General features: G+C 48.1%; 4 protein-coding genes across 5 annotated transcripts; 3 read left to right on the top strand and 1 right to left on the bottom strand.

Annotated features, from left to right (window-relative positions):
• The first annotated feature begins 103 nt into the window (after positions 1 to 103).
• Positions 104 to 5,079, top strand: LOC120678529 (beta-galactosidase 11-like). Its single transcript, XM_039959761.1, has 15 exons — positions 104 to 697; positions 771 to 883; positions 992 to 1,058; positions 1,236 to 1,328; positions 1,451 to 1,594; positions 1,756 to 1,850; positions 1,984 to 2,089; positions 2,248 to 2,332; positions 2,446 to 2,732; positions 2,867 to 3,051; positions 3,185 to 3,294; positions 3,436 to 3,545; positions 3,649 to 3,858; positions 3,960 to 4,105; positions 4,187 to 5,079. The coding sequence occupies exons 1-15, from the start codon at positions 404 to 406 to the stop codon at positions 4,683 to 4,685; spliced, it is 2,544 nt and encodes an 847-aa protein (XP_039815695.1). The 5' UTR covers positions 104 to 403; the 3' UTR covers positions 4,686 to 5,079.
• A 1,178-nt stretch (positions 5,080 to 6,257) lies between these two features.
• On the bottom strand, positions 6,258 to 8,912 carry LOC120678531 (acyl carrier protein 3, chloroplastic-like). Of its 2 annotated transcripts, XR_005676619.1 has the most exons (5): positions 8,645 to 8,912; positions 7,472 to 7,570; positions 7,043 to 7,165; positions 6,452 to 6,708; positions 6,258 to 6,404 (listed from the first exon to the last, which is right to left on the bottom strand). XR_005676619.1 is itself a non-coding variant. In XM_039959763.1 (4 exons), exons 1-4 carry the CDS (start codon positions 8,690 to 8,692, stop codon positions 6,580 to 6,582), a joined length of 399 nt encoding a protein of 132 aa, XP_039815697.1. In that variant the 5' UTR covers positions 8,693 to 8,912; the 3' UTR covers positions 6,266 to 6,579. The 2 variants fall into 2 exon arrangements, 1 of the variants encoding a protein (XP_039815697.1); XM_039959763.1 differs by having other exon boundaries at positions 6,266 to 6,708.
• A 5,242-nt stretch (positions 8,913 to 14,154) lies between these two features.
• LOC120678530 (protein FD-like) lies at positions 14,155 to 15,223 on the top strand. The gene is made up of 2 exons (XM_039959762.1): positions 14,155 to 14,602; positions 14,704 to 15,223. Exons 1-2 carry the CDS (start codon positions 14,267 to 14,269, stop codon positions 14,791 to 14,793), a joined length of 426 nt encoding a protein of 141 aa, XP_039815696.1. The 5' UTR covers positions 14,155 to 14,266; the 3' UTR covers positions 14,794 to 15,223.
• Positions 15,224 to 17,129: 1,906 nt separating this feature from the next.
• Positions 17,130 to 17,746, top strand: LOC120679930. Its single transcript, XM_039961588.1, has one exon. It carries the CDS (start codon positions 17,212 to 17,214, stop codon positions 17,602 to 17,604), a length of 393 nt encoding a protein of 130 aa, XP_039817522.1. The 5' UTR covers positions 17,130 to 17,211; the 3' UTR covers positions 17,605 to 17,746.
• The last annotated feature ends 8,164 nt before the right edge of the window (positions 17,747 to 25,910 follow it).

The following is a 25,910-nucleotide window of genomic DNA, read 5'->3' on the forward strand; positions in this document are numbered from 1 at the left end:
AATGAGATCATTTCCTACCATTTTTGCTCCTCGAAGATTTTTTTTTCCAGTAAAAGACCATCACAAACAAACCGCCAAGAACACCATGCGCGCACACGGCAACCGCTTCGCCTGCGTGCCTGGCGGTGGTGGTGGTGGATGCTGTCTGTCGTGTCGCGGCAGCCATAGGTTCCCCACCACGCCGGTCTCGTCTCGCTCTCGGACCCGCGCGCGGCGCCCGGCGTTCCCGGGTGGCCGCTCGCCTCCCGCGGCGGCCTCCGCGCCCCTCCCTTCCCGCGCCCTTCCTATTTCAGGATCGCTAGCCCCGCCGACCCCCAGCCCCTAGCCCCTCTCTCTTTCTCCCTCAATCCCGGCCGCGTCGCGCCACGCCACGCCCCGCCGGTTCCCTGCGCCACCACACCGCATGCGCGACAGCATGTCCGGCCACCGCGCCCGCCTCGCCGCGGTCGTGCTGATCATGATGGCCTCCGGCGCCGCGGCGGCGTGGGAGCTCACCAAGAAGGGCACCGTCGTCTCCTACGACCGCCGCTCGCTCATGGTCGACGGCCGCCGGGAGATCTTCTTCTCCGGCTCCATCCACTACCCGCGGAGCCCGCCGGACATGTGGCCCGACCTCATCGCCAAGGCCAAGGAGGGCGGCCTCAACGTCATCGAGAGCTACGTCTTCTGGAACATCCACGAACCGGAGAAGGGCGTGGTAAGTAAGCAACATGTTGATCCATCACTTACACGAGCGAGATCGATCGATCGGCTCCTTTCCTTGCTTGCAGCTCAACTTCGAGGGGCGGTACGACATGGTCAAGTTCTTCAAGATGATCCAGGATAACGACATGTACGCCGTCGTCCGGATCGGGCCCTTCATCCAGGCGGAATGGAACCATGGGTTTGTTCGTGTGGCTTCCTCTCGTCTCAGCATTCAGCCGCTCCTCTGATCGATATTCCCAAATCATGTCTAACAATCTGCACTGCTCTGTGCCGATTCTTTTTTCAGAGGGCTGCCCTACTGGCTGAGGGAGGTCCCTGACATTGTGTTCCGGACGAACAACGAGCCATTCAAGGTGACCAATCTGATCCATTGTTGCAATTTCTGAAAAACTGTCGATTGTGCAGATTAAATAGCCATCTCTAATCAGATGCCATTCGAGAAGAAATGATACGATGGATGGAAATTCTGCAGTATATATGCGTGTTTAGCCTGCTCGGCGGCGATGAGAATTTTGGTTTCCTCTTTGCAGACGCACATGGAGAAGTTTGTGAACCTCATAGTGAAAAAGCTCAAGGACGCCAACCTGTTTGCATCGCAAGGAGGTCCCATCATTCTAGCACAGGTTCATTCAGAATTGCTGCAGCAGCCTTTTGAATCTATCTATTATTTGGCCTGATGATTAAATTATAACACTAGATTCGTACGCTCCTTTCTGATGAAATGTTTATGATCTCTGCCTGGCAGATTGAGAATGAGTACCAGCACCTGGAGGCGGCGTTCAAAGAGGAAGGCACCAAGTACATCAACTGGGCAGCCAAGATGGCCCAAGCTACCAACACCGGCGTGCCCTGGATCATGTGCAAGCAGACAAAAGCTCCTGGTGAAGTGGTAACTTTATCGTTGTCAAAACATGCATTTTCCAGAATTTCATCATAAAAACTTAAGCAACTGATAGATGTACTGTCAATATGATAGCATATTCAACAAAAGCGCGCTTGTGCTTTCGAAAGAACATCAGCAATAATCTGACAGCCTTCCCCCCCTTATAGATCCCTACCTGCAACGGGAGGAACTGTGGAGATACATGGCCAGGTCCAGTCAACAAGACCAAGCCTCTCCTGTGGACTGAGAACTGGACGGCACAGTAAGTTACCCAATAATAATCCATTAGCTCGTCTGTGTTCAGCAAGCTAGATCACTATCCATACAACTTGATGATCACTGCACTTCTCATTGCAAAATGATCAACTACTGTTTTGTTTGTTGTAAACAAACAGGTACAGGGTATTCGGTGATCCACCGTCCCAGCGTTCGGCCGAGGACATTGCATTCGCCGTGGCGCGCTTCTTCTCTGTCGGCGGTACTATGACAAACTACTACATGGTACTCAACAGTAGTATGATCTTCTTCACATCATACATATAGCAGGGGTTCAAACAAATAGCCAAAAGAAAATCGTCCAGTTATACATTAGGATGAGACTGTATATGTTCTGATGCTGAATTTTTTTTACCATCGCATCTGTTTGAAACTCTGAATAGTACCATGGAGGGACAAACTTCGGAAGGACAGCTGCTGCATTTGTGATGCCAAAATACTACGATGAGGCACCTCTTGACGAATTTGGTAAGACTACACAATAAACATAGCAGTTTTTCTTTTACCAACTCTGAATCAAGAGTCCCATTGGTTGCAACAATTAAGATAATAGTTGTAATACAATAATGCTTGTTGTTCAGGCCTGTACAAGGAGCCTAAATGGGGCCATCTGAGGGACCTGCACCAGGCGCTGAAGCTGTGCAAGAAGGCCCTGCTGTGGGGGACGATGTCGACGCAGCCGCTGGGCAAGCAATTCGAGGCGAGGGTGTTCGAGATAAAGGACCAGAACGTGTGCGTGGCGTTCCTCTCCAACCACAACACCAAGGACGACGTGACCCTGACCTTCCGAGGGCAGCCCTACTTCGTCCCGCGCCACTCCATCAGCATCCTCGCCGACTGCAAGACCGTCGTCTTCAGCACCCAGCACGTACGTAACAAGCGATCGCCCGGAGCTCGATCTCATGTTATTTCCTGCATCCATCGGGCATGGAAGAACAACGATCTAACCGATGTCCGATACCGGCCATGGCCACTGACGGAATAACGCATGCTTGCTTGCAGGTGAACTCACAGCACAACCAGAGGACGTTCCATTTCGCAGACCAGACGGTGCAGAACAACGTGTGGCAGATGTACGACGAGGAGGAGATCCCCAAGTTCAAGCAGGCCAAGATCAGGACACGCAAGGCGGAGGAGCTCTACAACCTTACCAAGGACAAGACCGACTACGTCTGGTACACAACCAGGTACGTATCTATGGTTAGTTGCTTTGATCATTTGCTTGGCAAATACAATGAAGCTCCTCCTGCATGCTCGATGCAATGGCGGTGTCGTGTGTCAGTTTTTCTGAGCGAGTGCCGGTGAACGAATGCACTGCAGCTTCAAGTTGGAATCCGATGACATGCCGTTCCGCCGTGACACCCGCCCCGTGCTCGAGGTCAACAGCCATGGCCACGCCTCGGTGGCGTTTGTCAACAACGCCTTCGTAGGTAACTTACTTGGAGCTAGCACCTCCATTATATTGTTATCTCTTTTCCGTGGTTGTTTCGTCCATTCTGGAACTTGCATTGCATTGGGGAGAGTATGTAGAAATAAGGTCCGGTCCTCACAACTCCTTAGTATAAATACAGGATGTGGGCACGGGACCAAGATGAACAAGGCGTTCATGCTCCAGAAGCCCATGGACCTGAAAAAGGGCGTCAACCACATCGCCGTCTTGGCATCAACACTGGGAATGATGGTGAGACTAGTGTAGAACTATACATAGCATCAGAAAATTGTTGTTCGTTCATCTGAGGCTCCGGCAGCGCCAGGAAACATGTATGAATAATGGTTTGTTTCAGGACAGCGGCGCTTACCTGGAGCACCGAGAGGCCGGCATCGACAGGGTGCAGATCACGGGGCTCAACGCCGGCACGCTGGACCTGACGAACAACGGCTGGGGCCACATCGTCGGCCTCGGCGGCGAGCAGAAGGAGATCTACACCGAGAAGGGCATGGGCAGCGTCGCCTGGAAGCCCGCCGTGAAGGACAAGCCGCTCTCATGGTACAAGGTAATAATAACTGCATTGCTATTATATATCTGTCAGTAGCAGCTTGCAACGTACAGTCGTACGTGTTGTGCACACTAACTAAAACTTGTGTTGTGTGTCAGAGGAACTTCGACATGCCGTCGGGAGATGACCCGGTGGTGCTCGACCTGAGCCCAATGGGCAAGGGCATGATGTTCGTCAACGGCGAGGGCATCGGCCGCTACTGGATCTCCTACAAGCACGCCCTCGGCCGGCCATCGCAGCAGCTGTAAGAAATGCAAGCTCCATCTTGGTTGCATTGCATTGCATTTTCTACCATGATGATCGATCGATCGATCCAACAATATAGGTACCACGTGCCGAGATCCTTCTTGCGCGAGAAGAACAACGTGCTGGTGCTGTTCGAGGAGGAAGGCGGGAATCCGGAGGCCATCATGATCCTGACGGTGAAGCGCGACAACATCTGCACCTTCATCTCGGAGAAGAACCCGGCGCACATCAAGTCGTGGCAGCGCGAGGACAGCCAGATCACGGCCAGGGCCGGCGGCGACCTCAAGCCGCAGGCGACGTTGACGTGCCCGCCCAAGAAGGTGATCCAGCAGGTGGTGTTCGCGAGCTTCGGCAACCCGCAGGGCATCTGCGGCAATTACACCGCCGGCAGCTGCCACACGCCGCGCGCCCACGAGGTGGCGGCCAAGGCCTGCGTCGGCCAGCGGACCTGCACGCTCCCCGTGTCCGCCGACGCCTACGGCGGCGACCTCAAGTGCCCCGGCACCACCGCCACGCTCGCCGTGCAGGCCAAGTGCTCCAAGAGGGCGCCCGGGGCCCCCGCCGCCGCCGCGCAATGATCAACTACTACTCAACCAACGCCGGCTAGCTGGTAGCACCTCTTGGTGATCTGATGATGATGATGATGCATGTCCCATTATTTCTTGATGAGATGCTGCTGTAACAGTACACACCGCCGCTTTCTTGTTCGTGGACGAGGCTCATGACCTGGCCGGAGACGACGTTGACCATCGATCCATGCGTGGGAGGTTGGGGATCGCGTAGATTGCATGCATGCATATTGTCTGTCGACCGGTATTATTGTTGTATAGGCTTGCTTGACATACATGTAGGATTATTAGAATGTTAATTTGATGATGATGAGTAACATGTATGCAGATGATTTGGTGATTAATAATGGTCGTGTAATAATGGACAGCCTAGCTAGTGCACTGACTGACAGATCATTATTCATTCCTGGGTAGCTGAACTGAACAGCATCGATCCTTTGCTTTGATTCTTAACTAGATCAGTTAAGTAAACAGATTTAAGTGAACCAAGAAAAGACTAGTAGTGTATTTAATTTTTTTGATTAATAACCATAGCAGGATCTCTTATGCCTATGGATGCCGCTTTGATCGACGATCATGGGGGGAAAGAAGACACAGAAATAGTATCATTGCAATGAAAGAAAAATACACAAATAAAGCAAAACGAAGACATAGAAATAGTATCATTGCAATGAAAAAAACACACAAATAAAGAAATACCAACAAAAATCACGCCACCTCTTGCACCCTAAGCAATAATCATACCACTAGACTAAACGCCCTGATTTAGATTGTAAATTTAAGCATAAACTATTGTAGCCATAATATTTATTTTATTCTATTAGAAAAGGTAAAGATTTCACCTCTTGATTGATAGACGGTTTGGGAGCAGCAAAGAGAACTCTTATAGGCAAGCGTTTTATCCATGGCAGAGATATGTTTGTTGTTTGTAACCACATGTTACTTGGCCATTGGATGTCATTTAGATTGCTCGCAGAAAACCCTCGACATCGTTTGTCTATGACGTTGATTATAATTGGCATTATATTGGACCATATTATTATTGTAGACAGTAGTGCTCTATACTATCGCACATGCCCTTAGATGGGAGACAGGCCAATCCGGTAGGACGCTGTGCATGCAAATGGTTAGAGTAGGCACAGGAACGCCGTAGGAGTTAGTTGAACAAAGGAGGAAAAAGAGGGAAGTAAAAAAAAAAAAGAGGAAAAAAAAAGGAAGATGTCACTTGTTTGTCCGCTGGAACTGGCCACATTGGCAACAAGCACTTGCCTTTGAGATGTCACATGGCACTTCAAGCATGATGGAATTAAGGAGAAAAATTATGTTTTAGAAAGGAATAGTATTTATACCTGTCCTTTATGGAGTATGTATGACATGCAGTTAGCCGTCGGATTTCTTTTAAAACAAAAAACAGTTTGTTCGAAAAGTACACATAGCAGCTAAGTTCTAGAAAAGCAGAAGGCAACCAACAAATGACGGACAACTCGGCTTCATCAGTTGGTCACGGTGATCAGTAACGCTAATAATGCTTCTGTTCACAGGACGTCGCAGGTGAACATTGCTCATTATAACACCACGAACACGACCAATTTGGCAATCTTTGCTACATGCTCCCAGGATTCCATTTTCTTCCAGGAAGAATCATTCATTTCTTCCAGGAAGAATCACTCATACAACAATGAACTGACAGAATACGCACCACCGTAAGGTTCAACAGCTTAAACTCATTTCGGTATTATTACAGACACAGTGGACAACAATGCTGAGAAAATCATTTCGGTATTATTACAGACACAGTGGACAACAATGCTGAGAAAATCGCCAAGCCTACAGAGCATAGAAACCTAGATATGGGGTGAGTGGGCAGGACACGAACAAGGTAGATCCATCACGCCTTGTGACTTTAGGACGATTTCTCAGCAACAAGCTTGTCGATGAGCTCAGCAGCATCCTCAACTGTCGCAATTGACTGAGCGCTTGATTCCTCGACGCTGATCTGAAACTCCTCCTCAAGGCCCATCACAATCTCAACCTTCAACAGATATAGGGTAAAAGTGCTGTTTTAGTACAACTAGAGAACAGATCAGACACTTATTTGCCAAAACAATTTAGGTGTCACATGAGTAGCAAGTCATTGCAGACGCAATAATACCGCAAAAAATTGTGAGTAGCAAGTCATTGCAGACACTCATTTGCCAAAACTGAATAAGGCTGGCACAACTGCCTAATACCCCAAAAAATCTACATAACAAGATTATAAGACTACTTATAGACCCTGGGATAATTGGTTAAAGTTGCTACACAGCCTCATGATTCAAAACAGCCTGAAAACATGCATCCACTAAACAAGGGGGGTGTAGATTTACCGTATCAAGTGAATCTGCACCAAGATCAGAGAACTTCGAGGCACCACAAACATCAGTGCCCTCTGGAACAGCAAGCTGCTTCTTCACAATTTCACAAACCTTGTCCACTGTATCCTTTTTGGCCTGTCAGGATGCATATTTTAGAACACCTTATTAGATACTGCATAGCAAAAATAACATAGGGTGCAAACAGGCACTGAATTGTATCAGTGGAGGATAAGATTATCCGCCTAGCACTGTCATCCTCCCACCCCACACTAGGTACTGAGGAAAGAAAGGTCAATCATGTCTTAAATCTCAGAGGGTACAGTAACTTCTTAACGCTGCCGGGCACTACTAGATCAGTAAAAGGCTAGCAATGTGACAGTAAAACAACACTTTTGACATATTTATGCAATATCATGGGTCAGGGAAGAGGATGGAACTCACAGCATAGCAAACAGCGAATCTCTTCTGCACTGGCTGCAGGCGGAGGAATGCATTGCCCTTCCTCGCAGCAGAGAAAGAGAGCGAGCTAGTGTTGACGGCCTGCAATTCAAGGAACAAGCATCTTGAGACAACAGAACAAAAGTACATCCATGCTATCTACTCAACAGAAGCAAATTCCAGGCACAAAAAAAAAAGAGCAAGCACATATGAAGAGAAATTATATTTAAACAATAGTGGTAGATTGCTAGAATTCCAAGACAACCGATAATTCCAGTACAAAATTACTCGGCAGAAAATGAACGAGCTAGGCAGGTAACAAAACTGAGACGCGCGTAAATATTAAGTCCTAATTCGTGATCATTTATTTGCAAAACATGTTACTATTTACGTCACAAAAGCCTTGATGAAAAGATGTCAACTTTGCGTGAGAGCATATCTGTCCAAATTCACTGTGGAAACGGCTCAGTGAAGCCACAAGCTCACACAGTAAGGCCCTGTTTAGATCACACCCCATAAACCCGTAAACTTGTAAACACAAAAAAAACATCATATCGAATGTTTCGACACATGTATGGAGTACTAAATGAAGTCTATTTACAAAACTTTTTGTACGGATGAGCTGTAAATCGCGAGACGAATCTAATGAGCCTACTTAATCCATGATTTACAACAGTGATACTACAGTATCATCCGCTAATTATTGATTAATCATGGATTAATTAGCATCATTATATTCGTCTCGCGATTTACAACCCATCTGTAAAAAAAAATTATAAATAGACTTCATTTAGTACTTCAAATTAAAGATTCCAACACAAAAATTTTTGGGCGCGGAACTAAACACGGCCTAAGGCCATAAAGGTAGCTTTCCCCGTGGAACGAAAAAGGGGGCGTGGAGGCCTTACTGAGCCGTGCAATCAGACACGCGCTTTCGCCGTAATAAACCAGAACCTCACTACTACGGTTCTACGAGTGCAAATCCACAAACACGGCGAGGGTGTTCGTCAAGCCCCAGATGACGCGCGCGCGCGCGCGCAATCAGATGGAGGGAAGCACCATACGGACCCAGATCAGAGGCAGGTAAAGGTAACCCCACCCCTATTAAACCCCAAGCCCACAGACCCCGAGGGCGACGGATCTGGACGAACCAGCGGCGCAGGCAGATGTGATTACCTTGACGGGCCCGGCGAAGAAGAGGGCGGATCCGGCGATGGAGGCCATGGGGGGCGCGATGCGGAAGTGGGGGAGGCGGCGAGCACGAAGCGCGTGAGAGCGACAGGGAGGGTGGCTGCTGGGAGGGTAGTAGCAGTAGGTCTGAGCGGCGGCCCTGGCCGGAGCGAGGGTTGGTTTTATGCGCGGCGGGGTGGCGATGCGAGGCGGCCGCGGGCATCGGAAGTATCGACGGGTGGCGGGGTCCCCGAGGCCGTCCACGCAGTCAGGCGGGCGGGCGGGCAGTTGGGCGGGTGGGGAATCTCAGAGAGCACACGGGCTGGGCCCATCCGCGTAAAAGTCCACAGAGTACGACGGGACCCGGGCCCGTCCGAGGCCTGCTGTGGACACTGTTAATGTAATGATGACATTATGAACTAATTAAATATTTGATCAGATATGGAAAGAGTTTTTTAATACTAATTAAAAACTAATTTTAGAATTTATTTTGAAATCGCGAGACGAATCTTTTTTATACTAATTAAAAAACTTATTTCAGAACTCATCCGGAAATCGCGAGACGAATCTTTTGAGGACTTTGACCGTATTATTAGCACATGTGAGTTACTGTAGCACTTATGGCTAATCATGCACTAATTAGACTCAAAAAATTCGTCTCGTCGTGTACATACAAACTGTGTAATTAGTTTTATTGTTTAACTATATTTAGTGCGTCCATGCATGTGTCCAAAGAGGAGCATAAATTTCGTGGTGAATTTTTTTTTAACTAAACGCCCTTCTCGTTTTTTTTCACTTTCAGGGGCTGTTTAGTTCTCAAATAAAAAAAAATTTATTGTCAAATCAACGGTTTAATCAGATGTCGGGAATACTTTTCGGATACTAATTAAAAAATTAATTTCAGAACTCACCTGAAAACCGCGGACGAATGTTTTAAGGCCTTTGACCGTATCATTAGCACATATGGGTACTGTAGCACTTTTGGCTAATCATATACTAATTAGATTCAAAAAATTCGTCTCATCATGTACATCCAAACTGTGTAATTAGTTTTGTTGTTTAATTATATTTAGTGCTCTATGTATGTGTTCAAAAGAAAAAACATAAATTTCGAGGTGAAAATTTTTGGAAACTAAACGCGCGCTCACTGGCAGGCAGGCACTATTCGGTCGCTACGTCAGGGTCGCATTCATGCCGGTGCGCTGTGCTGCACCGGCCTGTGTTCATTCGTATGGTGCAGCACATAGCCCTACCCCTACGGCCCGTGCTAGGCTGCTGCAGACCTTCATTGATCGGAGGGAGTACCGTCTCTTGATTCTCGGGCCGTTCTACCAGCCTGGATGATGGGATTGGGAATTGGGATTGGGGGGCGTTTACTTCCCAAAAATATTTGCGTAGTATTCGTCACATTAAATTTTCAGATATATACATAAATTATTAAATGTAATTGAATAAATAATTAATTATATAATCTAATTGATTCTTACGAGATGAATCTAATAACACTAATTAATTCATAATTAAACATTAATTATTAAATAAAAATATATAATGCCGTATTTAAATCCAAACTTTTTCACCAAATAAACGGACAACCGAGACAAGAAAAAGGGACCACGTTAACGCGCGACGGGTCGCGCAGAAGACGATCGCGCGACTCGCCGTATAGGATAGCACGCTCGTTGTTTAGAACAAATTATGTGCATGTGACAAGAGTGCTTTATGGATGGAGTTAATCACATGCATGTTGCGAGAGGAGGATGGTACCATGCAGCAGATAGATGCTGATGTCACTGCATTTCTTTTGTTTCATTTTCTTTTAAGGGTGATAACTTTCTGACCACACATCCGATTTCGAATCCGTTTTCATATTTATATTCCTTACAATTTTATCTACGAAATAAGACCCACTTTCCATATATTTTGAAATAATTTTATGTTTATCGTCAACTTATGTATATTGATATTAGCAACTTATGTAGATATTTTGTGTCAATTTGTATAGATGTTATATGCCAGCCGTATATATCAACTTGTATTAGAAACTATGTATCAACTTATATTCAAACAATATGTCAATTTACAATATAAATTTAGAAACGTATTTGTCTAGTAGAAATTTATGCATGAATATAGTAGTTATGTTATATGGCACTTTTATTTGTATAAAGAATTTGTATCAAGTAGTTAGTATCTATTTATATTGTTGCAACTTACGCGGAGACAATAAAAAATTCCTGTAGAGAGGGATGTGGCACAAATACTCCAGAGAGGTAATGATGTTAGGTAAAATTTATATTTTGTAGCAATTTATGTATATAATTTATTGATAAGTTTACACTTAAGTTGCCACGCTTAATACAGAATTAGTTATTATGAATTCAACATAAGTTGTCAGTAGATAAAAACTACTTTAAAATATATGTATTATGGGTCTAGTTTCGTAGATCTCATCGTATGGAATGTAGTGGTGCAAACAAAATTGAAAAGGATATCTCAAAAGAAAGTTATCGCATTTTAAAATGTAAAATATATAAAAAAAATGTGTGCATGTGGCGAGTTTTATTTCTCATGCAGACCCTAATGGGCTATAGAAGGGCCGCAGCAGGCCGTCCAAAAAGTCGCGCGCTCTGGCGTTAGCGTGACCTGACGCGGAATAGCTTTTACCAAGAAAAAGGCGTGCTGACCATGCAATGCATGCGCGGATCGGGACAGCTGGGCCGCCGGACGATGGATAGGCCCAAAGCCCAACCAAGTGCTCTCTCTCGGCCCATCTGCTGCCGCACTGCACTGCTGTGTGGCGCGTTGACGACGACGACGAGGGAGTCTTCCCCTGCGGCCTGCCTGGTGCCTGCGCTGCGGCGGTGGGGCACGTCGCGTACGATACGAAGACGTCGGGCAGCGCCATCGACGCCGGCAAGCATAGGAGGCCGGCCACACCGCAAAAGCTATTTATCGCGCGCAATGAATGAAAATCACATCGCAGCAGTGTTTTTCTTTCCCTATTCATCTTCTACCTCGCGACAGGTGAGGGGGTGCTGCCCCAACGAGCAAGGGGGGAGGGGGAGGGGGCGGGAATGGGTGGTGGGTGGGTGGAGCGGCAGCCGACGAGGTCGCCGGCGGCAGAGTGGTGGCGGGAGGCGGCGGAGCTTATGGATCCGGGTTGCTGGGGGTTTGGGGCTCACCGGACCTAGTGGAGGGCTCGGCGGCGGAGGCGGTTCGGCCGGCGGAGGGTGCGGCGGCGCGGGAGTGGTTAGGGATGGCGGCGGTGGAGGGCGCCGGCGCCGGGAGCGGCGCCGGAGTCGGGGGAGGCGGGGGAGTCAGGGAAGGAAGAAGAAGACCCAACCTTCTGCGATTGGGTGGTTGAAAATCGCAGATGCGATATATAGACTCCCCCGGCCACACGGAGGACGAAACAAGAAACAAGGACGTGTCCTGAGTACCATTGCAATGGGTACGGTGTGTCCAGTGGCGGATCTAACCCATAGATATTAGAGAAGGTAGGACGTCTCCAGAAATTCGGAGCCCTCAAGTGAAATTAAAATAGGATCCTAAATAATTTATCTACATAATTATGTAGCTTCGTTCCATACAATAATATATGAAATATTAAAGTTAAGAAATGATATTGTACCCATCTCATGTTCTACTAAAAGACATCATTCATATGGTAAATTTTGGATCGAGGAAGCAATTTGTATCATTGGAAATTCCACAGTTGGTCTATAGGATATTGCTAAATGCTGATAATAGCTAGATGAACTACATGTGTAATTATGGAAACTAATCAAGTGCTAAGACAATGGCTGAATTGTGTCATAACGTGAGTTAGTCGGCGATGCCATAATCAACCCAAGCACTACCATGAATCAGTGATGGTGTGTGTGTGTTGCATGATGCCTTCAGCTCTAGGAATCAAGAGAGGACGAAGAGTGGACAAAAAAAAAGAAGAGGATCAGATAAACATAAATTAGGCTAGACAGGAACTCAGAACAATCAACGTGAAACAGAAGCTCGGACGGTCAAGGCTATGCACTAGCGGACCAAGAGGTTAGGGATTGGATTTTTTCTCTCTCCGATAAAACCACTACGCACAGCAGCATTTAATTCAGAGACTCATATAATCATATTTTTTTTTGGGCTGTATGCAGTCGCCCTGACTCCAACAGGCGCAAGCCATTTCGGCCAGCCATCCGGGGCTTTGCCTGCCAAGTTGCCTGCCCAACCATATCACGAGTGAATCCAACAGCAAAGCTACTTTCCCTTCTCCTCTTGTAGTAAATAGTGGTGGGTCCGAGTTGGTAGGCCGTGGGGCCATGCTGGCAGAGATGGAGCAGCGTGATGGCTGCCGGCCAGAGCACTAGCGATTTTGGCTGATTCTCTCTCCTACCGCGATTTTGGCTGGCCCGTTTAGCTATCCCCTTGGAAGGAGATTTCTGCTGCTACAGTACCCGCACGGCAGCTATTTTAGCTTTGCCTGGCCCTTTGGCTGCTCCGTTGGAGTCAGCCTTATCGACGGGTTTGAGAGGGGGCTCATCTCCCCTATTTTTTTTCTTCTTTTCTTCTTCTTCCTTCCTTTTTTCTCTTCGTTCTTTCATTCAAAAAAAATTGAGCAGTTTAGAAAGGTATCCATTGATCTAGCGAGATAAAAGGCTTCCCTCTAACCCACCATATAGATCCGCCGTGTGCCATAAATGTTCCTTGGCACTTTACCAGTGACGGCCATAAACTTTGATTTTGTTTAGATCACTTTGTATTTTAGACTTTTGAATTTTTGGAAGGGAATTTTTAACATTTAAAGTATTAAATATAGACTAATCACAAAACTAATTACAGATCTCGTCTATAAACTACGAATCTAATGAGCCTAATTAATCCATCATTAGGGCATGTTTATCGCAGTATTACTGTAGCAATTTAGTATCTAATCACATCCTAATTAGGCTCATTACATTCGCCTCGCGATTTACAGTATATTTGTGCAATACAGTTTATTTTTTAACTATATTTAGTACACCATACAAACCATTTACCAAAATTTTACATTTTAACTTTATAGATCTAAACCGCATCTTTTTCCTCCTCAAAAGGGCTGGCAGCGCAGGTGCATGCAGACTGCCTGCTGCTGCTACTGCTCGCATCAGAAACAAGGAACACTGTTGTGTCTGTGATGACAACGGGTGTGTTTAGTTCCCACAAAATTTTCAAATTTTCCATCACATCTCCTATCACATCGAAACATTAAATATAATAAATAACCCATGTATGGAGTATTAAATATAATTAAATAAAAAAACTAATTGCATAGTTTTGATGTACGTTGCGAGACGAATCTTTTGAGTCTATTTAGGTCATGTTAGGACAATATTTACCACAAACAAACGAAAAGTGCTACAGTGTGTTACAGTGACTGACTGATGTGACTTTTTCTCCCTCTTTCCCGCTCATGTAAACACAGCCAACGTACAACGGTACGAGTAGGCTGCGAGCACCCGTTAACATCAATGAATTATCAGGCTGCTCAAAAAGATCGAGGGCCTTTAACTTTCGAGACAAAAGAGAAGAGAAGCCGACCGAGCGCCTCCGCCGGCTACTTTACTGCGCCTGGCCGCGGAGTGGTGACGGAGCATGGAGCCGCAGCGCGGAGGGGAGCAGCACCTCGCGTGGGGAGCGCCGGGCGCCGCCGCCGCGGCCTGCCTCTGCCCCGCCGCCGTGGCATCGTCAGCGGGCGCACCCGCAGGTAACGTGCTAGCCCGCCAGGAGCTGGAGCAGGAGATGCTGCGCCGCGCCGAGCTGCAGCTGCAGGGCGGCGGCGGGGTCGACCGGCGGAGGGAGCGGAAGATGAAGAACCGCGAGTCGGCGGCTCGGTCCCGCTTGCGCCGGCTGGCGTACGTGAACGAGCTGGAGAAGGAGGTGAGCCTCCTCCGCGCCGAGAAAGAGGAGCTCAGCAAGCTCTGCCAGGAGGTCGGTATAGATGCGTTGCTGTATTTCTTTCAGGTAGAGGCTCATTCGCTTTGCAGATGTCACCAGCTGCATGTGATTGTGGTGTGCGCGTGCGCGTGCAGCTGAAGGAGGCCGCGGACGAGGCGCCGGCGCCGGCGAAGAGGGCTGCTCCCCGGCGGCTGCTGCAGAGGACGTCGTCCGCGCCGTTCTAGGCCGGCCCGCATCGATCTACAAGGCTTTTGGTGCAGTGTGAATCTAGTTCTTTTGTTCGTCGATGAGCAAGAGATTCATCGAGCGTAGGTATCTAGTGCTGCTTCCAGCAGGTAGCTAGTCCGGCGAGAGCTGGTCGCTCTTGCTTTGTTCAGTTGTTGCGTCGCCGCTGCGTCGTCCCCCCCCCCCCCCCCCCCCCACCCCCACCCCAGCGGCGGCGGGGATGGGCAGCGCAGCGCAGGCAGGGTTGATCTGTGCCTGCCTCCCTGGACAGAAATGGTAAAAGCCGGTTCCTGCAGCACACCACGTTTCGGGGAAGGAGCCGATAATTGATGGGACGGTGATCGATCGGCCGGCCCACTGGTACGGTCCACTGTGGAATCTGGAATGGAAAAAAAAAACGATGAAATGATGGGATGCTCTTCTTGTCTCCGCCCCTTTTCTCCACCCTCTCTTTGCTCCTCCTCCACGTTTGCTTGCTGGCCGTCCGTACTGTTCGTCCCCACGCATGGCACGACGCGCGCGGCGACGGCGCCAATGGCGTTCAGCTCACGTGCTGACGTGCAAGGTCTCCTTCCCGTCGTCGTGACGTCGTTGCCGTTGGCCCTTGCTTCGCGTGAAACATGACGACGCCGCGGCCTGAGGCCCCGTTTAGTTTCTAAAAGTTTTCAAGATTCTCCATCACATTAATTTTTTAGACACATGTATAAAATATTAAATGTAGTTTTAAAAAATAACTAATTACACAGTTTAGTTGGAAATGATGAGATGAATCTTTTGAGCATAATTAATATATGATTAGACACTAATTACTAAATAAAAACAAAAATACTACAATAGCCAAATCTAAAAAATTTCACGAACTAAACACGCCCTCGTTACGTAGGCTACTCCAGCTACTCCCAGCCATCTTCCGATCCGGCAATCAAAGGTCTGCAGCACTCATCATGGTCTCTTGGCGTGCAAGCTCCTTCATAGCATTATCATCTCCTACTTCACGAGACGAATTTAATGTGGCCTTTTACCGTATGATTAGAGATTAGTTACTATAGCGTTACGTAGCCAATTATCGATTAATTACTGTCATTAGATTCATCGCATAAAGTTACATCTATCCGTGAAAAAGTTTTATAAATAAACTTTATTTGGTACTTCATGCATGTAGCGCGAGTAGCCCAACGGAATCCAAAGGCTCCTGTATGAAAAGCTAGCGGCGAGCGAGCGAGGTCACCTGCTGCTGCTGCTCCGTTGTCTGTGTCCTATTTGATTGTAAGTAGCGCAACGGCGGGGGACCGGCAACGGCAAGGCCGCACGCAGCAAGCGGCCCAAAACACCCGAACACGGACGGGGCATAAGTGGGCTGGTCACTGCCTTATCTGTGTTTTAAGCCTTTTCAAATTCTCTGTTGGGCTCGATGCATTTACGGCCCGTTAGGAAAGTAGTAAAGAAGGATCCAGAACATGGTGTGGCCGGCTCCGTCCGACTCCAGTATAGGAATGCAACGGAAAATATCTTCGCCAGCTTTAGGATCGCACGTCCAAAAGCCTGAAAACTTGCGGAGCCACCTCATTCCCAGTCTGGATTCCGTGCGGCAAAGAATTTGTAACCTCCCCCTTGTTCCTCTCCTCAGCTTGTTCCTAGGAGTGGGCGGACCTTAAGATTAACAAAATCATACTATGACAAGTGTTTCGTTATTTGCATCGACCTGCACACGTGGGAAATGGCCGTGTTGTTTGTAAAATACAGATTGTGTTGAACCCATCTTTAACAATCATTCCTCTGCTCCAAAATAAGAGCGGTCTTGATTTGTCTAAAATTGAATTTCTCTACTTTCAAATGAATTTTATATAACATATCTATACATCAAATTGGTTGTATTAGATCCATCGTACTTAGCCCCCCCTCCCACCTAAATGTTAATATTTTTTAATAAACTTGATTGCATTTTTTTGAAGTTAAAACTTGGTTGCATTTTGAATTTAAGACAAAACTACAAGAGCGCACGGGCTAACCTAGTTTGGACTCTGGACGCTACTAGCTCCACATAAGATCCAGGACCCGGCACCGTCCCTCCATCGGGCGCACGACACGATGAGCAGCCACACCACCCTGCTCGGCTGCTCCGCCCCTCCATCCTTTGGCCGCCGCCGCAGGCCCTCGCTTAGCCGACACGCGGGCCCCACTGTCAGCCATCCTCCCTGTCCCACACGACAGTGACCCTCGCGCCGCCGCCATCCGGACCCCACGTGGCAGCCAGCGGCGGTGTAAGTCGGTTTCCTCTCCGTATATAAACACGCTTCTCTCTCGTGTGTTCCATTCCACGGCGTTATTTTTCAAATCAAATCCAACTCAAAGCGTTCCAGCCTTCTCCTCCACCGACCAATCGGGAGCAACAGCGAGAGCCGAGAGTAGCAGCCCGCATGGAGGCCGAGATAGTCAAGCCGCCGCCGCCGCCGCCGGCGTCAGAGTCCGCCATGTCGTCGTCGGCCGCCCGCGGGGAGTTCACCGCGGAGGACCTCGCGGCGGCGGACCAGCTGGTGCAGCTCAGCGTCAGCGGCGGCGGGGACGACGACGAGGAGGACCAGCACGAGGCTTTCTCCTCCTCGTCGTCTCCTCGGTCGGTGAACAACGCGGCGCGGGGCGAAGAGGAGGAGGAAGATCGTCGTGAGGATTATTACTCCGGGGTGGTGGACCGGAGGGCCAGGAAGCGGTTCCGGCTGGTGTCGGAGCTCTACGCCGCCACCAGGCAGGTCAAGGCCGGCGCCGGCGGCATGAGCAAGCGGAGGAGCAACAGGGACGGGATGCGGAACTGAGCGCTGGAGATTGCGACGCCGGGGCCGGGGGTGGTGGCTCAAATGCAGAGAGAGCTTGGCTGCGTTGGGCTACCTTGCATTGGGACCGTGTAGATATTTCCCCCCGTTTTTTTTGTGCGCAAACAGTTGTGAGCGAGAGTTTTGTCTTGTCCCCCCCCCCCCCCCCCCCCCCCCCCCCCCAAAAACAGTTATGAGGCTACTAGCTAGGAGTTCTAGGGATAGAACTTGCTTTGTTTCTGAAAGTTTTGAGATCCGAATTTGAACTGTGCCAGCGTACGTCGTTCAAATTCAGACTAAATTTGGTAACCTTCAACTTCAACTGTAAATTTAATTTGCGGGTACCCTGTCTACTGTTTCTTTCTGGATCACACTACCGCTAGTTGCTTCTGGAACGTTCCACGCGGGTCGTTGCTTTGGCCCGCGCCCGCCCTTGTGTTTGCGAGCGAACACGCAGGGCAACCAAGAACCTTCGTCCTTAAGCATAGCAAGGGGGCAGCAGGGATATATAATTAATTAAATTGTGACTAGAAGGTTACTAGCATTTGGTTATAATTGATATAATATTATTATTACCACATCCAGCGGCAAGGCTGCATGCTTAATTAAGCTAACCACGTGCGCGCCCCCTACGACCTACTATGTCAATCTGAATTTATTGCATTTCAAGAAAAAAAAAGTGCCAACACTTTTTCTATAGAGTGGCAAAAACTAATGTCCAATCAACGGGTAAATCAAACAAATTATGGCGATCTGTTGATGATTCGTGTGCTTTTTTTTTTGTTTTCTCTTGACTTGAAAAAACTAGAGTTAGCTAGAGCATATCAAAGTAACTCGCATGCTTGCTTAAAAGGAAATTTTTACACATAGCTCCGCCGGGAGGGGCGCTTGCTTGAGCCCCTCCTGCTGCCCCTACGTCAATCTAAATTGTGTATTGGGGGAAAAGTTTACCAATTGCGTATTAAAACTAACAATAGTATAAGAAGCTGCTCTGATCCTTTTACTTCTTCATCTGCCATTTTTTTAACTATGGAGCCGTTTAGTTACCAAAAAATTTCACCTCGAAATTTGTGCCTCCTCTTTGGACACATGCATGGAGCACTAAATGTAGTTAAACAACAAAACTAATTGGACAGTTTGGATGTACACGACGAGACGAATCTTTTGAGTCTAAATAGTGCATGATTAGCCATAAGTGCTACAGTAATCCACATGTGCTAACGATGCGGTCAAATGCCTCAAAAGATTCGTCTCGCGGTTTTCAGGTGAGTTCTGAAATTAATTTTTTAATTAGTGTCCGAAAAACCCTCCTGACATCTGATCAAATATTTGATATGACCCTTGAATCAAAAATTTCCATCAACTAAACACCCCCTATGTAAGACTTGGGCTGTTTCTGTGTTGTAAGATTATTTTTTTAAAGAACGTAACGGATTTTTTCACTCTGTTCGCTGTTTGGCTCCTCCAGACAGTCAACAGTATTTTTCTCTCACATCGCTTCAGCACCAGCCTCCAGCCACCAGCCAGCCAACAGTATTTTTTTCTCATACCACTCCAGCACCAGCCACCAGCACCAGCACAACGAACAGAGTGATGGGCACAACCACGGATCTCAAGAAATGGTGGCTAGACCTGCTGTCTGATTCGTAAAAACGAAACCAAATCATCCTCCTGATCTCTGCGCACTTGCTGAACGAGTTAACTTTTGGGCTGACCGATTGATTGAACATTTGCATGGTCTACACGCCGTGGGATGGAACGGGACAAAAAGGTTGGTTGGCCATGGTGCGTTCGCGTAAGCTCCCACCGATGTAACAAAAAAAAAAGTGGCGCATATATTTGTCAATCATATATATATATATATATATATATATATATATGACTTTTCCAAGCAATTAGTATGTATTTGGTGTACTGTCGATTGATGCTACTTGCTATAGTAGCTAGTGTCCTGCTAAGCTACGCGTCGAATATAGCTCTCGCGAGACAGGAGTACGTATATAGTATATGGAAGGGCCTACTACACGTAAACGTATCGTGCAAAGGCGTTCTTGCATTCGTGTAGCTAGCTAGCTAGTTTCTGTTATGTCGTACTCCCTCTGTTCCAAATTAAAGTTATTTTAGAAAAAATTCAGACATAAAAAATAAATTTATTACCTTTAATTATTACTTCTAGCAATTGTAATTGAAAATCATATTATTTATTTAATTTTCTAGATCCTCAATAAGTAAATATGCATTGGAACTAAAAGAAGTAACATATACAAAGTATTTATTGGCTCTATGCGTTTGCATATACAATATTTTCTTGGTACTTGGTATATTATTTTTTTAATTATATAGATCCCATTACAAGCTAAAACAATACTCTTTGTAGGACAAATTTTAAATGTTGAACAACAATTATTTTGTGACGGAAGGAGTACATAGCATGAAGGTAGGTCTAGTGCATGAAGGAGAGAGAGGATAGCTTAGCTCTTGGGGCAATCCCATCCCATAGAGTATTGGTGGGTCTATTTTTTTTTGCGGGTAAAGAGAGAGCTTTATTAACTAGGCAGGAGGCTGAATACAATCGGCATTGATGAGGTCTATGGCTCACGGAGGAGCCTGACCTAACCATACCGCTGAGTGAGTGTTACGCCTAGCTAACGCAGCTAATTCATGAGCAACTTTGTTACAATCTCTCTTAACCTTCACTATCTTCAGTTCCAGTAGAAGCTGAGATAGCTCTTTGCCCTCGGCTATGATGAAGCCGAGTTCTGACCTATCCGGTCGCGTGGACAACAATGTCTGCGTCACACGAGCACAATCCGATTCCAGGATGATCGAATGATGGCACCATTGGGAGGCAAGTCTTAAACCTTCAACACAAGCATGTGCTTCCGCTTCCGCTGCACTAGCACAGTTGAAAAGCGCACGCCAGGCAGTAAATTTCACCCTTCCCTCGCTGTCTCTTGCTACCATCCCGGCCCCCGCGCAGCCTATGGCGTCCACAAAGGATGCATCAACGTTCAGCTTGATCCACCCGTCGGGTGGATGTGACCAGGTTTCCCTGGGATTAGATGCCTCCTTGCGCAAACCACTTTGTGCAGATCCTATTTGCATCTCCTTTGCCATTGAACTCGAGCTCTTGATGATTCTCTGCATCTTGCAGGCTTGATTTCAGGCAGAGCAGCGCATGAACAGAATCCGTAACTCCCGTTGGCCCTGATTCATGGGTGATGTTGTTGTGCACGAGCCAAGCTCTCCATAGCATTAGGAGGGTGTTTTCCTTCTGCTCACTTGTGCACCCATCGAGAAGTACCAACAGCCAATCCGGGCCGCTAGGAGCAAAGCGATGCTCTGCTGGTAACTCCCAGTGTTCACGCATAGCTAGCCTCAAGTTGTACGCCTGCTGGCAGGTCACCACAGCATGAAAGCTTTTTCTGAAGCTAGCCCGCATAAGTCACAGGTTCCATCGGCTTCCAGCTTCCTCTTGAACTTGTTGTTTTTGGTTGGCAGAATATCCTTGCTTAACTTCCATGCAAAGATTTTGACTTTTGGGGGCACCCTTGTCTTCCAGATGTTTGACCATATATTTCTTTCCCCATTTGGCGAAGAGTTAGATGCTTCTTCACCTTGCTTATGTTTTAGTTGCATGGCTAAGTTATAGGCACTGCGGACTGTGAAGGTACCAGTCCTATCAAAATGCCATGCAAGAACATCTTCTGAAGCACGAGTAGGAATTTTGATCCTGGCAATGGCGTCAGCGTCTGCAGGATTGAACATGGCAATCAGCTTGTTAAAATCCCATTGTCTACCATTTGCATCCAATAACTCGGCCACCCATTTGCTTCTTTGTCTGCCTTTTGTCGTTGTCACTCTTAGCGATAACTCCCTGGGAATCCATGGATCCCTCCATATCCTCACTTTCCTACCATCCCCAATGCGCCAAATCACGCCCTGCTTTAAAAGTTCTAACCCGTGTAGAATATACTGCCAAGTACTAGAAGCATTAGAACAGAAGGATGTGTCAACCAAACATCCTCTTGGGTAATACCTGGCCTTAAGCAGACGGGCGCATAAACTATCTGGGTATTCCATCAGCCGCCAAGCTTGCCTAGCCAACAATGCTTGGTTAAATAATCCGAGATCCTTGAAACCCATACCTCCATAATTCTTTTTCTGAATCAACGTGTTCCATCCCGCCCATGCATGCCATCTTCCTTTTTCCTTTTTCAGTGCCCCACCAAAACTCCCTAATAATGCTAGTCATGCTATCGCACAACCCTAATGGAATTTGGAAAACACTCATGATGTAGGTGGGAAGTGCCGGCGCCACAGATTTAATGAGCACTTCTTTAGCCCCTGAGGACATATGTTTCTCCGAGTAATCTCTTAATCTCTTACTCAGCATTTCTTTTAGAGATTGAAATCTGTCCTTTTTCATTCTTCCCGATGGGGTGGGGAGCCCCAAATATTTTGGCTCAAAAGAGGACAGTTCCACTCCCAGAATATGTTTGACCTGATTCCGATCGTCCTCGACTCCCTTCTTGTTAAACATTATTGAACATTTGGACGGGTTCAGCAACTGACCCGTGCACCTCGCATATGTGTCCAGGATTTCCTTCACGACTAGTGCTTGTTCAGGTTTAGCCTTGAAAAAGAGCAAAGTATCATCCGCGAAGAGGAGATGGGATATACCCGGCGCCCCTCTGCAAATTTTCAGCTCTAACAGAGTATTGTCCTGCACCTTCCTGTGAATCAACTGCGACAAACCATCAGCTATAAATAAGAATAAGTATGGCGATAAAGGATCACCTTGGCGAAGACCGCGTGTCGGGGAAAAAGGCGGCGACGCCGACCCATTGAGTATTGGTGGGTCTATGTTGCCGTATTATCAAGATATCATATTTAGAAACTACACTCTAGAAGAACTCAAGATATCTTAGTGTAGATTTCTATTAAACACACTCTCTTTTCTGACACCACCTCAATCTCAATGTACAACTTGAAGTATGTGACATCCCGAAAATCTACCAAAATAAAACACGCGCTAAAATTTATTTCTCAAAACTTTTTCATCGTTGAGCTCAGACTTTTCCCGCCCGATCTCCCGATCTCCCGAAAAACCGGTCCCGACATCCGAATCCATCGCTGTCCCGTCTCCCTGTTCGCCCTCGTCCCGCGCGTCACGCCAGACCAGCGCGCGTGCGCGTCCAGTCGCGATCACCGCCGCGTTTCTTGCCATCTCTCTCTCTTTCTCTCTCTCCTTTTCTTTTTTTTTCTTTTTCCTTTTTTCCTTTTTCCTTCTTTTTCTCCTCCTCCTCCCTTCCTTCCCTCCCTCCTCTCCCGCGCGCTGCAGAACAGCTCGCTAGCTCGCCGCGTCGCCCCGGCCACGCACGCGTGCGCGCCTACCCAGCTCGGCACCGCCCACCCACGCGCCTGCTCCCGGCCTCCCCTCCCCGGCGCCCTGCTCGCCTGCCCCGCACGCCGTACCCCCTTCCCTTCCCCGCGCGCCCCGGCCACGAGCACCACGTGGCCGCGCCGCTAGCCGCGACGCCCGCCGCTCGCCGCGCCGTCCGGCCACCACCTTCCCCACTCGCGCGGCCGCCTCCTGCTCACCCCGTCCCCACCTCTGCGTGCACCCGTGTCCCCTTGCTCGCCTCGACCCTAGCTCTTGCCGCGAATGCCGCGAACAGAGCCACGCACAGTGCCTGCCTTCGCCGCCGGCCGACGCCCTGCTCTCGTCCATGCGCACGCACTGCTCCCACGTGAACCACGCGCCGCACCGCCCGCCGTCAAGCACAGCGCTGCCTGCTCGAGCCGTCGTGTCGCCCTGTGCCGACCTCGCCGGCCGCGCCGCCGCGCCGCGACACCGAGCAGCATTAAAGCCACCCCACCAGCCACCACCGTTCCACCGCCTCTCTCGGCCTATAAGTAACCCCCTCGCGTCGCCCACCACCATCACAACGCCGACCACCGCCGCTAGCCACCTCCCAAGCTGCGCAGTGCAGCCGCTCCGAGCTCCTCCGCCCGCCGCCGCATGCCATCGTCGCGCCGCCTCCTCGCTCCATTCCAGTCCAAGGTGGGGGGGGGCAATAGAATGCCCTCGCCTCCCTCGACATTTCCCCCTAACCCTAGCCGCTGCCGGGCCTCACAGTGCCGCCGCCGCACACGCCGGCCGCCGGCCGCTGCCATGGTGCCGCCCCTGCAGACCGCCTCCGCCCAAATCAAGAGGGGGAAACGATTCCCCGCAGTTCCCTTCCCCTTTTTCCCCGGCTCCCGCCCGCCGTCGTGCCCCAGGGCCGCCGGCTCAGGCGCCGCCGGCGCCCTGATCCCCCTCCCCTGTTTTGCCCCATCGAGAGGTAGAAGAAGGAGGGGCACATTTGCCAAAACCCCCTCCCCTTCCCTCTATTATATTAAGAGTCCTTCCACCTCTCTTGACCTTTTGCAAAAGAAACCCTTCCTTTTATTTTTATTCGAAACCAACCCTCCTACCTTATGAAAACATTTATAAATAAGCCCCCGTCCTTTCTAGTATGCCCCAAATATTTCTAGAAATTATAATCTAGTCCTTCCCTTTCCAAAAATAATTACAAAGAGGCCCCTGAACCCCGGTTTAACCCTAAACCCCTCTCTGACCTATCATTTCATGCGCCAAACAATCTCCGATCGACCTGAAACTTTACCATGCCAATTCTAACATAGTTTTGGCCATGCCATTAGGAAACCGCCCAAAAATATTACTCCTATCTCCATATCTTAATTGTTTCTGATTCGAGCTCAACGATAAGATCTTTATTTCTTTTTTTTTGATTGTGTGCTTGCTTGTGTGCGTCGTAGATCACGGTGTGAACGAGAGAGAACCCATCGATGAGCAGTACTGCGAGCAAGTGAACGAGGAACAGTACCTCGAACCCAAAGGACAATACCTCGATCAGGACTTCCCGGAAGGCTTTGAGAACGGCAAGTTCAATCCCATCTTTTGATGCATGTTTTGTCCTAGTTTTTATAAACACAATCTATTGGCCTGTTTTACAAAACTGCATATGTTTTGCTTGCTGAAAACATGGTTGGATAGCCACCCCTTGATTTGTTATAACCATTTCTTGACCACCTAGATTAATGTCTGAATGTGAATTGTTTGGACGTTAATCGCTGCTAGAACGCTTAGGACCTTAAACACGATCCAACTTGTTTTATAAAAGGAAAATGCGTGAGTGTGTGGGAAGGGAAAACTGTGGAATTTTCGAAAGATGAGTTTAGATGGGAAGGATGGCACTTCTGTGTGAATTGCCGAATGGTGTTCTCTAACCTGTGTGGTTGGGCAAGGAAGGGAGATATCCATCTTGTCACAATTAAGGACCGAGTTGGTGTGTCATCTCACCTAACTCCACTATCGTGCAAACCACTCGACCGTTGTATGGGCAACGGCTTAGCATAAACCCCACTAGTTAGTCTGATAGCCATCAGGAGAGCTGAGAGCAATGGGTGACTAAGGAGAAGGGATAAGCTCTGTGTGACTTATGCCCCAGTTAAACCTAGGTGAAAGGTCAATAACCCCTTGGTGGATCCCGTGGTGGCTAGTCAGGTCTAGCTAAGGTGGGTAATGGTTTTGTTGGGATCTGCACCGATACTAAGGTGATCGAGTTGCGGTACCCCGCTTGTGGGTAAAGTTGCATACCTCTGCAGAGTTAAAATCTATTCGAATAGCCGTGCCCACAGTACTGGGCGACTTACGGTGTGGTCACATAACTAGTGTTTCTTCTGGGAATGGATGGGTTGGCGTGAGTGGTTTTGGAAAAGTGCCAGGCAGTTGTGCCATGTGCTACGGCGGATGAGGAGTCCGGTAGCAATTTAAAACTTGGATCCTGTGTGGATCAACACTACGTGTTACTCGGTACAAGAAAACTTGCTTTGAAAATCCTTTCTTTTAAATGAACCCCTGCATAAAAATTTGCTTTCCGCAAATTAAACTCTAGCCTCATCCTTGATTTACCATGTGCATTCTATTCTGTTTATACCCCTCCATGGGTGTGGTTGGACTTGCTGAGTACGTTTGTACTCACCCTATTCTTAATTTTTACAGAGGAAGATTCAGATTTCGTTTCCGAAGACGTTGAGTAGAGGTTTCGTCCTGCACCCAACTTTGCCTGTGGATAGGGTCACCCGTAGGAAGTTCCGTATGGCGCAAGACTCTGATGACCCCCTTTTCGTAGTTAATATCATTGTGTGGGTGTTAGTTGTTATCCTCGCGATAGTGGCGCTTCACTGCCCACTTCCACGTAGAGTTGTACGGTGATGTACCATCTGATGTAATTAGGGGT

The sequence above is a fragment of the Panicum virgatum genome, chromosome 6N, assembly GCF_016808335.1.
Source record: "Panicum virgatum strain AP13 chromosome 6N, P.virgatum_v5, whole genome shotgun sequence".
Taxonomy (NCBI): Eukaryota; Viridiplantae; Streptophyta; class Magnoliopsida; order Poales; family Poaceae; genus Panicum; species Panicum virgatum.

Excerpts from the sequence above, each read along its gene's own strand:
- LOC120679930 (XM_039961588.1), top strand. The coding sequence starts at position 17,212 with ATGGAGGCCGAGATAGTCAAGCCGCCGCCGCCGCCGCCGGCGTCAGAG.
- LOC120678531 (XM_039959763.1), bottom strand. The coding sequence starts at position 8,692 with ATGGCCTCCATCGCCGGATCCGCCCTCTTCTTCGCCGGGCCCGTCAAG. Across the intron at positions 7,166-7,471 it reads GATTCGCTGTTTGCTATGCT|GCCAAAAAGGATACAGTGGA; the intron begins GTGAGTTCCATC and ends GCATCCTGACAG. Across the intron at positions 6,709-7,042 it reads GTGCAGATTCACTTGATACG|GTTGAGATTGTGATGGGCCT; the intron begins GTAAATCTACAC and ends TATCTGTTGAAG.
- LOC120678530 (XM_039959762.1), top strand. The coding sequence starts at position 14,267 with ATGGAGCCGCAGCGCGGAGGGGAGCAGCACCTCGCGTGGGGAGCGCCG. Across the intron at positions 14,603-14,703 it reads TCAGCAAGCTCTGCCAGGAG|CTGAAGGAGGCCGCGGACGA; the intron begins GTCGGTATAGAT and ends GTGCGCGTGCAG.
- LOC120678529 (XM_039959761.1), top strand. The coding sequence starts at position 404 with ATGCGCGACAGCATGTCCGGCCACCGCGCCCGCCTCGCCGCGGTCGTG. Across the intron at positions 1,851-1,983 it reads ACTGAGAACTGGACGGCACA|GTACAGGGTATTCGGTGATC; the intron begins GTAAGTTACCCA and ends GTAAACAAACAG. Across the intron at positions 2,333-2,445 it reads GGCACCTCTTGACGAATTTG|GCCTGTACAAGGAGCCTAAA; the intron begins GTAAGACTACAC and ends CTTGTTGTTCAG.